General features: G+C 29.4%; 1 protein-coding gene and 1 long non-coding RNA gene across 2 annotated transcripts in view; both read right to left on the bottom strand.

Annotated features, from left to right (window-relative positions):
• Positions 1 to 6652: 6652 nt before the first annotated feature.
• LOC111635469 lies at positions 6653 to 8251 on the bottom strand. Its single transcript, XR_002758383.1, has 3 exons — positions 8195 to 8251; positions 7623 to 7747; positions 6653 to 6920 (listed from the first exon to the last, which is right to left on the bottom strand). It is a non-coding gene; the product is annotated as an uncharacterized LOC111635469 (long non-coding RNA).
• An 80-nt stretch (positions 8252 to 8331) lies between these two features.
• Positions 8332 to 12542, bottom strand: part of LOC111635347 — a 6653-nt gene continuing 2442 nt past the window's right edge. Inside the window, exons 3-6 of the mRNA XM_023380287.1 lie at positions 11354 to 12056; positions 9574 to 9770; positions 8449 to 8849; positions 8332 to 8341 (exon numbers count right to left, since the gene is read on the bottom strand). Of these exons, the coding sequence (XP_023236055.1) occupies positions 8332 to 8341; positions 8449 to 8849; positions 9574 to 9770; positions 11354 to 12056 (1311 nt within the window). The remainder of the gene's footprint in view (positions 8342 to 8448; positions 8850 to 9573; positions 9771 to 11353; positions 12057 to 12542) is intronic.

Here is a 12542-nt window from a genome sequence, read left to right as displayed (position 1 = left end):
TCATCTTCTCCATGTATTCGATCTTCGTCGAAATGTGCCAATTAATTTACATAATAATTTATAAATTTCTTAAAAATTGTAAAAAAAACAAACTTTTCGTCATGAGGAACCTTTATTTAAGAAATTAAAATGTGACGAGGTTATTTTACATTTTATTTTATTATTATTACTAGCTGCAAGGACCCGCTTCGCTGGGTTTTTATTTGTGGGCAAAAAGTAACGATAGTGAAGATTAAGATAATTACATTATAGCCAATCTTACCCGTTTTCACAGAATGCAAGAATTAGGTCCCCCGTTTCCAGACTAATTAGAGAATTTTTACGTCCAGTCAAACGAACTATTTTCAATTTGATCAATTTTCTGGAACGTTTACAATCGTTCTATAATCGAACCAATTCGAATTCGAAAATTTTTAAAATCGAAATAGAAAATCTTCCACTTTCAAGCCCATATCTCCCGTACCCTTATAGCTATCGAGACGCAACCACCATAGTGCACGAATGGAAACTTGGGGCTACTACCACATACAAACACCATTCACGTGCGATGTGTAGTTTTGGCTGAAAAGTGAAATATAGGGCCACACACGTCCATATATATATACAGTATATGTTACTGTGAATGACCGATATCTGGCGAATGTCAACATTCTCTGGTGAATGTCAGCATTCACACAGTCGTTTTGTGTATGTACGAAATATTTGCTAAATATCATTATTTCTCACTTACACCGACAAATGTCGACATTCATCATGCGCTGATGGTGAATGTTGAATAAAAATATTTTATTACGTTAAGACAAAAATTCAACATTTTAATAAGTGAAAATAGGAGAAAGCTTAATTAAGTAACAGCACATTTAAATAAACTGTTGAACCTAAAACAAACAGTACATTCTTAATCATTAAAGAAAATAATACAATAATAAACTTACACATAAATTATGTGATTAATCTTATTTATTGCAACAACTTAAACTGTTATGGTACTTTGAATTGCACAAGAGCCCCTTGCTTTTACAACTGCATTTATTCGTGGAACACTTTTTTTTTGCAATGACAGCGGGTATAGCCTTGCCCTCCACTGTTCGAATTAGCTGCAGCTGCTTCTCTCAGCGATATTTCTTGAGAAGAAATCTCATCTATCGAAAGTAACTTTTCTTTACAAATTACGAACTGATTACGTTATTACGTGATTACGAACTGATCTGTTAATGGTGTCTTTTATTCAGATATCGCCGACGCCTTACCGACGATCCCTCTCATCCTTTGCAACTCGACCTGACAAACCGATCCCCACCTCTCGGGATCAAAAGACCTTTTCCTACCTCCAGCTACCCACAAAGGATTTGGCGACAGATTATCGCCTCTGTCGACATCGGTTTCTCGGGTGTCGTTTCGACCTCTACCAAAGCTTATTTGTGTTTGTCGACATACACCGGCGATTGTTCGAATGTGTAATAATATAACCAAATGTTCGTACTTTCACCGACGTATTTTGTATGTGTCGACATTCTCTAATTTCGGTCTTTCACAGTAACATATACATAACAAGGAAAAGTATTGTAATCGTGTGAAATTTGATTCCCGGAGGTTTTGAAATATTCACGTTTTGAGACCGCTGAATCCAAAATAGTAAAAAACCGGCAAAAAATTTCGTATAAGCTTATATGTGAGTGTGTGTGTGTGTTGGCATGTATTTCGTTTAAAATGTTAGGATGGTGTAAAGATTAAGAAAATGAGATTTTCAATGATAGCTTGTGTGTAAGGAGCTTGTAAAATTGTATTAATGCTGTTAAAGTTTGATTGAGAATGGTCGAGGGAGTAGGGAGATAGGCGGATGTCATATGTCATATATCGGACTTAATGACGATGTTATTCGTTAATCGCATTTATAATTTTGTATGAAACTCGTCACTATCCTCCAAATTTGTTTTCTGCCATTTTATAATAATTAAAAATGTAAAACTGTTTTTATAATAAAATCTCATAATAAAGGGCGGCACACACAATTATATTATAATGAAAAATATAATATAAACGTTATTTTTTAAAAGCCGGGAAAGTTATGCTACTCCTTGCAGGATTTTTATTGATACTAAAACAGTAATACAGTATGTTTTACTGAACAAAATATCTTAAGTCTCAATAATCAGTGATCAAATAGACATGATTTATATGTTTCAAAGCAATAAATTTTAAAGTAATTTTTGCTTTTCCAAATCAAATGCTACTGGTACTAGCTGGAATATGCCCATTCGCTTTTGCTGTTTTAGGAATCTACAAACAGAATATTCTGTATAGTGTGATCTTTACACATCTAATAGCCTGTAATCTACAACTAATTATTCCATATAGTCAATAACGAATAGTTTCCATTAAGTTCGACCACAATCGAGATGTGATATATGACCCCTTCATCTCCCTAACTTGTGCAGTTCCGTGCTCCGAAGTTTAATAGCATCAACGTTCCCTATATAGGAGTTATATAGCACATCGCGAAAAAATGTTTATAATTGCGTCAAATTTTAATCAAACTGAACTGTTTGACGTTTATATCATCTGGAAATATTGCAAACGAACATGTAAGTAAAACAACGAGAAAATACAAAATAAATACAAAATTATTTGTAGAAAAGAACTGGCAGAATTACAATTTAATAAAAAGTAAAATACATCTGGATACGAGTCCAATTTTGCTTGCCATGTCCAATCANTGTTTATTCGCTATGGTGAAAAAGAAAAAAAATTGGAAGAGAATGGTTGGAATTATGATTACAACAAGCTAAGGAATGGCTCCTGTTTTAAAAAACGTTGTTTTTTTTTACAATTTTTGTTTTTAATTCTGAACTGTTCTTGTTATTTATCTGTTCTAATTTTAACAGATTGTTATACACATAATGTTTAAATTACAAAAATGTCTAAGTGAAGAGAGGGGCCATTGTAAAGTTCGAAATGTATTTCGAATTGGTAATAGTGTGCATATATATAGGTGTATGTAATTAATTAGTAAACTCCTTTTGTCAAGTGAGTCAGTGTGACAAACCCTAATTATGTACATAGTATTAACACAAAATGTTGTAATAATAATAAGGGCAAGACGCTATAGTGATCTAAAAATATATATGAAGTGTGCATGGTAGGAAAGGCTGGCAGACTTCCATTTATGAAGGATACTACGACTATATAAGTGATTAGGAGAGTTGTTATATTCGTGGATCTGTCACTCCGTGCAATGTAAATAATGGAAAATATTTCCAAAGTATTATTGATGATTACTCGCACTTTATAAAAGTATACCTGCAGAAAAGTAAAACCCTCGAATACGGATTTTCAGCCAAATTGATAACGCTTTTGACTTTTGGCCAGCTTTTTGGGATTTGGCCTCACTGTGAGACGTGGAGAAAACCAGGAAAAATCCACGTAGCCTCCCGACCTGGCGAGGCGCGATACCACGATCGAACTCCAAGTGTTCAGGAAACGGAACTGCTTAGTCACTGGTGGGCTATGATCCTACCTAAAAGTCAGAATTGTGGGTGCGACATCTATTATGAGATGTTATTAAAATTATCTTGAATTATTAGTTATTATAAAAAGACAAAATGTAATAAACAGAGTGTTTAAATACTGTAAATGTCAATAACGAATAAAGTTTCCATTAAGTTCAACCACAATCGAGATACGATTTATGACCCCTCCATCTTCCTAACTTCTGTAGTTCCGTGTTGTAGTTTCCGTGTTCAATTAAACACGGAACTACAGAACGTTCCTTATATAGAAGTTATAGCATATCACGACAAAATGTTTATAATTGCGTCAAACTTTAATCAAACTGAACTGTTTGACGTTTATATCATCTGGAAATATTGCAAACGAACATGTAAGTAAACAAAACCACGAGAAAATATAAAATAAATACAAAATTATTTATCAAATAGAGCACACGCTGTTTATAGTATTACAGAAAATCTTTAAAATTAAAAAAAAGTATAAATAATTTAACGTATTGTATTAGTTTCTAAATATTTCTTAAAACAATGAAGAACTGTTTTTCTTAAACAATTAAAAGTATGCTGTAACGGAGCCAGATAATGTTCTGTAAACCCAAGCACAAAATTTCTAAAATATTTCACCAGTACAACAACAGTAAGAGTTTCTATACCTAATATCTCACGGTATTTACGTATGAGCCAGAATTATTTTACAGGGAAGTTAGCTTCGTATACTGTATTTATATCATAGGATTTACATATTAGTTCACAGATTTGCTTATATTTTACTAATATAGTAAATTTTAAATTTCTTATAGCCACGCTCGAAATGCGTTTGACAAACGTAACACATTGTCAAATAAAGTTGTGTAGCCATACTTTTTAAAATACTCTATTGTAGAGATTATAAACGAAACAGAAATACAAAACGATCAAAAATAATATCGATTATTATAAGAATTAAATAACTCTACAGGCTTCTTTTAATTCTAAATTTCCCTATCTATTTCTAATATATAATTCAAGAATGTTTGTTTGATTGCTGGAGTTAATCTCAGAATGTACTGAACCGAATTTTTAAATTTTTTTCTCTATTAGAAAGCTTATTACTTTCCGATGCATATAAGCTGCCTTAAAACTCGGACTCTCGCTTCTTCCATCTGATTTCATCCCCACAAATAAAAAAAACCCTTTAACTGATTTGGACCAAATTTTGCATAGTTACATAATAGTTATATTTGCATAATTTTGCATAGTATTTTGCATACTCCCTGCCATCCTGCAGGACACATAATCTACTTTATAAGGATGACAACTCAAATCTCTTCCTGGATTCCCTGGAAAGGCTAGTCCGGTATGAAATTTTTCTTTATTTAATACTTTATCAAATTGTAAAAATATGGCTGATGATTATAGTACGAAAAACGTCGATTTAACGGACTAATTTGGACGAGGTGTTGTCCGTTAAAACCGAGAGTCCGTTATATAATGACTATGATTCAACGACTATGTATATGTAGGAGGGTCAACGATATTAATAACTGTCTACTATTAATATTTGAAAAGTATCACATGCAGAGCATGACCCACCAACAGCCAAACTCTGCATGTGGTCGAAGTTGCTAACCTTAACGTTCGAAAAACTTCACATAAAATTTGTTTAAATAAAAACGTCTTGTAAAATGCTAGAATAATTCCTTTTATGTGATAATAAAGTCTTTAAATATTGGCAACATTGTATAAACTACGTGGAAAGTATGTTCTCGAAAATATTGCGAGAGTTTAATTTATTGAAAAATTATTGGGCTGCAATTTGAAAAAATTGTAGACCTATAAATTTCCATTGTCATCCTAAAACTCGAGAACGTAATTAGATAGATAAAAGTCGGGACGAAACCTATAAAACCATCAGAGGAGGAAATATTAATTATATTTGAACTTCCGATTTGTAATGCAAATCACGTTATTTTAATTCAAACTTTTTCCTGAGCGGATAACTGGCACGATTCTACTGCTAACAGAAAAAGTATGATGTACAGTACGGAGGCAAAACACTACTACACTCCACGTAGACAAGTGTTATGTGCTACCTGTCACAGTAATGGCGTAATGGCGTATCTATTTCGCGCTACATCATTGTCGCAGTGATTCAGTGAATAAAATATATGTTTTTTTAAAATTATATCTTCTTTGTAAGAATTATATTTAGTTAATTATTTTGTTAATTTTTTCCAGTAGATGGTCATACGTGTAAAGCCAGCAATCACAAATTAATCCATATATAGAAATCCAATCGATAATTTGGGGTGAGATGTACGACATCATCTAAGTTAGAAGTATTTGAACGTAACAGCCGAGTTTCATTTCAATTGGTTGAACGGCCTAGGTGTGTATAGCGAAAAAACAAACAAATAACATCTATATAAATAAAAATGTAAATGTTCGTTTGTTCAAAATCTTAAATCTTAAATCTTCTAAAGTTCTTCACCAATTGTTTTGAAATTTTGACCCAACGTTGCATTCGAACATGCGCGTGCTTTTATATTCCTACTATTATATAGATGTTACACTTGTGACAGGTAAAAACATGCTTTTTTTTTTAAAAACAGTGTCATCTGTTCGACGTAAAAGCAACACACGCAATACTAAATAACGATTTCATTTCAATAATTATTTTCGTTTCCGTTTTATTTTGCGATTTATAAATATTAAACACAAAGAATGCAAGGAATAAATGTGCTTTTGTTAGCATATGTAGTCTACATTATAATTACACTTCGTGTCATAATGTTAAACTTTGAATGTTTATTTTATTTATCGGCTTAATTTACTTCTCTGCTAGTTGGCAACATTTAATCCTTCCACCCTTTTTTTCTTTGTTTTATGAAGTAGTACATTGTAACGTTTGCTATAATGAAAGTTCTTTCTCAAAATCCTTTTTGTGTTTACGTCACGAATCCGAGATTCTTTGCACTCATCCATCAATTTTAAATGTAAAATATTACAAAATAGATAAGATAAACATTTGAGTTATGTTTTTTGCTTTTAAAATTATTCGGAGAATAGACTATACATAAAACTGGGGTACATGTAACACATCGACAGTAAAGAATCGCGAAAATTCAATAAAAGTCCAACACCAACCAAAGAGAGATCTGTTTACTTTTATTTATATATTTCCTAATTAGTATTTACAATAATTAAAGTAAATTTTGAAAATTTAACGAAACATAAAATTATTGGCATTCTGATCAAGTACACAGATCACTAGACGGCAAATTATAGCGAATTATGTTCAATTATTTTTTTATAATTCGCATACAGTTTTCATTGAGAAAGACACTACTTTTCTGGATTCAGACAAGGAAAAAGTATATGTCTAAGCCTGCGAAGAACACGTCTGAAGACGTTCATGTATTTTCTTACGTCCTAAAATTAGATTTAAAAAAGATTTTCATAAATTAACAATAATAAAAGTCGTTCTAAAATATATTTTTTATGTAATTGATGAAATAAAATCAAAAATTTTAGTTATTTAGATTTAAACATAATAAAAAATCTGAAGTTAATAAAAGAATTTAAGTATATATTCTTAAAATATTAATAGAACTTTTTCACAGAAAATCAAACATAAATAATTAAAAACGAATAGTTATGTAATAACAGAACTTCTGAAAGATTATTGCAAATAGGCTATATAAAATAACATGGTAAATCACACGATAACAAATGAGCTAATTTAATTATTTGAATGAGTTGAAAATTTGCTATATAAAAGACATAAGTTGTTATTTGAAGGTTCCGTTAAAATAATAAATAAACGCGAAAATTTAATTAAATTTCTATTCATTTCTAAACTCTCTTCGATTACAATAAAATATTTCAAATTTACTATTGATAATTACGATCATAAACATCTTTAAATGATAAAGAGTTTAATTCTAACACAAAATTTTCAAATAGTTAAATATTTTAATAAATTATATTTTAATTTTGATTCTTCTCAATTAGAATAGAATTTTTTACTTTTGATTAAATATATTACATTTGTAAATGAGGCCTAATTAAAATATAGTTGTAAATTTAAAGATTTTAATCGGTTTTTAAATATAAACAAAAACATTTTCTCACTTTTTTTCCTGTTTGTGGCTTGGATTCCTCTCCGACTAAACATTCAGAGCCACGATATTTGATTTCTTCCAAATCAGTTTTATATAAGATTTGAGTTTTGTCCATCTCGTCTTTCTTAGTCTTTTCTGAAAAATAAATTTTATAATTTAAATTTAAGTCATTTCTTCATTAAAAATTATAATGCCGTCATTACGTATGCACTCAATATTATTGAAAAAGAATAAGAATAAAATAAAGCAGACAGGATTTTATACATTTAAAAGTTGTAAAAAGTTTCACTTCAATTCAAGTTTTCCCGAATATACTCATAATAAACAATTAAAGCAAACAGATTTAAAAAATTGAAGATATGAATTTAATATTATACTTCATAACTTACTGAAAGTTTTTTAAATGACTTTAATATGTACTGTACATGTGAATAACTCATAATAATTAATGCTTGTTAGGACATATTTAAAGAAAGAAAATTGAAAGAAATAAAAACAGCCATTAAAGAAAGAAAATGAAAAAATGTTAAAACAATACAAACAAGGAATTAAACATAAAATATCAAATAATTGTGATAATACCTTTGTGAAATTTTTCTGATTCAATTGCACATTCTACTGCATTTTGATTAATTTTTGAAATATTTAAATTTAATGCAGATTCGTTTTCATTAAATTGAATTGTCATAAATTCATTTTCTGTTATTTCTTGACTTGTATCAGATAATTCTTTAATTAAATTTTCTTCAATTATTTTTTTAGAATTATCCATCGAAGATAATTCGTCTGCAAGGTTTTTGTCATTTTTCGCAAGTAATTCCTCACAAATTTCGTACATTTCTGTTGATAAATCAGATTTGTCTGATTCGACATAAACAGAAGACGATGTTGGGCTGATAAATACTAATTCACATGTTTGGTGAACCGGCAAATGACCTCGAACTATTATAATGTTTTGATACGTAGTACAATCGTCAGATACTTTATTTCCGTTTATGGTATCAGGAACTTCATCTTCAATTGACATCGTATCTGATTCCGTGCTATAAGACAGATCATCAGATGTTTCCGATAGATCGTCTTCATAGTTAAGCACGTCCTCTTCATATATTACATTACATACTAATGAATTTTCTTCCAGATCCAAAAACGCTTTAAATAACGGTCGTAGTGTGAAATCTCCATTTACAATCGATGTGATTTGTGCTTGAGACAGTGGAGTTTCTGGCACGTTCTTCTGAAAATGAGATTTCGAATTATTTTTTAAACATTAATTAAAGTTTAATTTAATAAACATTTAACAGTTTCATTGTAAAGTAATAGCCAAGCATATTTAATATGTTCCTAGTCACCATAAAATGATTGAAATTCTCATGGGCAATATATTACTGATATTGTATGTATTAACCTACATTAATAAAAAAATTAAAATACGATTCGCAATAATAAATTTATTTTTATTGTTTTTCTGTCTGTTTAACGAATCATCTTTGTATATTTTATTAAAAATTACTTGTTCTGCATTAAGAATCCTTAGACAAGAAACGTTTAATCATTGATATTTCTATGCGAATGAAAGTATTGGTATATAATTTATTATTCACATCATGTAAATATATTTTTCAAACTTGATATTTTTATTCACTTTAATCTACGAGTTGAGATGATTCTGTTTTAATAACTGCTTTCATGTCAAAGTTAATTGATAAATGTTTTGTTATTCTTACAAGCACTCATTACAGGAGATATTTTATATTTTAATAACATATTAACTTTAAAAATAAAAGAGGGAGTACAATCATATAATAGTACATAAGTAATGTATATGGAATTAAATATCAAGTAGGATCGTATTTTTAATAATATTTAATACGATAATAACGTGTATTTATCAATATTCAATGTTTTAATTTCAGAATTAAGAAATTTTCTGAAATGATTTTAATTAAACTTCAACTTACAATAGGAGGTTGTTTTGTAGCATCGAGTTCACAAGAAGTTTCTTCACTTGTGCTGTTTGTAATTATATTTTCAGACACTTTTTCGTCTTTGTCGTCTTTTAAGTCTTTCTCTGAATTACATTCGGCAGAACTGCTCTGTTCTAAGTGAGTTTCGTACTTTTGAGTTTGATCAGGATCTTTCACTTGAAACTCAGAAACTAAAGAATAGAAAAGCATGAAAAATAATTTAGTAAATCTGTTTAGGAGAATACAAGATTTATATAAGCAATAAAGTTGGATAAATGAAAGAAAAACTGAAATTGTATACATCGAGTAAATATATCAAATCAGTTCTTATCGTAGCTGTTTTTGAAAATTATTTGAGAATATTCAATTGTTTGTGTGTATTATTTATATAACTTTAAAGCACGGCAAACGATAAAACATTATTCGCATATATCATTCATATTCATTATATTACGTTGTGTTATGTGTAAATGCATTATAATAGTACGAAGTATCATAGTAATGATTGTTCATGCAATGTTCAAATAAAATAGTTAGCTGTTTAGTAGCTCGTTATATTGAAAGCTCAACAGAATTCATTAGTAGACTACATTCTGAGAAAAGAAAATATGAACATCTATTAATCTCAAACGTGCGTTATAAAAATTCGTTGTTTGTGAAAATTCATTTTATTAATGTTAAATTAGATGTTTTGATCCTACTTTATTAACAGAATTTTAAAAATTTCTATATTCTTCAAAACTATTCTCAAAATTTCTTCAATGAACTTTATTCTTTATTGTAATTATAGTGGAAATAAGAGCTAAATAAACGTAATCTAACATAAATAGAAAGGGTTCAAAACAATGCTTACAATTTTTTTTATAGAGAAATAAATGGATATCATAAAGAAAAGTTGTGTTTACTTAAGTTAATACTGGTATTGTCAGACAAGTTGTTATACGGTTTTTCAATATCTGAAGTTTACATATTTTATTTATTTATAAATCATGTCTGAATTTCATTATTATACATTAAAATCGAATGTATAATTCTCTAATAAAATCTAAATGCCTATTTCATAAAACACATATCTACGGAAAGTTGAAAGAGTTAACAGAAAATACTGCAATTTACTTACGAAATTACATAAATATTTCGTAATACTTCGTAAAATTACATAAATAATTGTGTAAGTAAAATATATCCAGCAATATCGATAAATAATATAATTTAGATAAAGGAGTAAATATACGATAACATTTCGATCAGTGATTAAAACTGCTGATATATAGAAAGGATTAAGTTACAATTTATATATTAAATACTAAAACTTTCATGTTTAATGCATAGTTGTGCTTTAATTTTTTATAAATCTGCTGAACAGCTTAACTGCAAAGCCATCCAAAGCTGTTAACAGACCTCTACGAGCAACCAACCATAACCAAGGAAATGATGGGTCATAGATTTCTACATATTTCTTTCTGATACTTATGCTCTTTATTTATTACTTTTTATATTGATATTTCTTAACCTACTTTTAATCATTTAAATCGGTTTTTAACATTTTTCAATTAAAATTTTTTATACACATTCTGGCTTAGACTGATAACTCTAGATGCAACGACCACTGAGATGCAGCCACCGCTTATCCTTATCTACCACTAGTTCAGCAAATATTTATATAGAATACAGCTGTTCGTGTAGTTATTTGAATATTAATTGATTTGAATTTTTTATACACATTCTGGCTTAGACTGATAACTCTAGATGCAAGCAACGACCACTGAGATGCANGTTGGCATATATTCATTTATATTTGAATATGCTCCATATCCGACATTTTCTGGACTTGTCCAATATTCATTTCCATAGGGCTGTGGCCCACATTCAGTTACTTCTGGCGCTGACATATATTCATTAATATTTGATTGACAGCCATATCCACTATATACAGGAGGTTGCCAATATCCATTTATAACCGGATAAGCTCCATATTGAACATTTTTTGTAGGTGTCATATATTCATTTGCATTGGAATATTCTCCATATTCAACATTTTCTGGACCTGCCGAATATTGATTTCCATACGGCAGTGGCCCACATTCAGTTACTTCTGGCGCTGACATATATTCATTTCTATCTGATTGAGAACTATATCCACTATATTCAGAAGCCTGCCAATATTCATTTCTATCAACAAACTCTTCATATCCAATGTATTCAGGAGGTGACCAATGTTCATTTGGTTGCAGCCTATCTCCAATAATTTCTGGGAGTGGCCAATATCTAGTCGTTTCTGCTTGTCTTTCATTTTCGGCTATTTCGGGAGACGGCCAATAAGGCATGAATTCTGATTGTGACCGATATCCAAATTCCCCCACTTGAGGTTCATACTGCTGATATTCTGGCAGTATTCCACTTTGTGAAAAGTCTGTAGTCGGCCCATATTCAGGCATTTCTGACCACAAATCATATGGCACAAAGAATAATGTATACTGAAATAACAGAAAAGAAATTGCTTATTAATAAAATTTACTTTTCTTTCGTATCTGAAGTTTATATGTGTAATAATGTAATAAAATATGTGAACAGCATTAAGTTAAATGTTGGTTGTTAATTATTCGTTTTAGAAAGAAATACGAGATAATAATAATATTCAAAATAACTTAAACTGATTAAAATTAAATCATTCTATAAAATTTATTTAAATACAATTAATAATTGTTTTAATATAAAGTGTACTTATATAAAGGTATAAAATATCAAATGTCCCATTTTTCATTTTAATTAATGAGAATAACATTAATATATTACACATATGATTCAACTTTATACTTTCAAGTTGAGAAAATTTCTTCCAAACTTCTCTGATAGTGTTTAATTATTTGTTAAAGTATATTTAACTTTAAGTCAGGAATATGTCTACTGAAAAGTGTAATAATTTTATGTCCGAAATAAAATGTGATTTGGAATAATAGAAA

This window comes from Centruroides sculpturatus, unplaced genomic scaffold (genome assembly GCF_000671375.1).
Source record: "Centruroides sculpturatus isolate CEXI.00-Female unplaced genomic scaffold, Cexi_2.0 scaffold122, whole genome shotgun sequence".
Classification (NCBI taxonomy): domain Eukaryota; kingdom Metazoa; phylum Arthropoda; class Arachnida; order Scorpiones; family Buthidae; genus Centruroides; species Centruroides sculpturatus.
The sequence above is the reverse complement of the archived record's forward strand: the minus strand, read 5'-3'. Positions and strand labels throughout refer to the sequence as shown.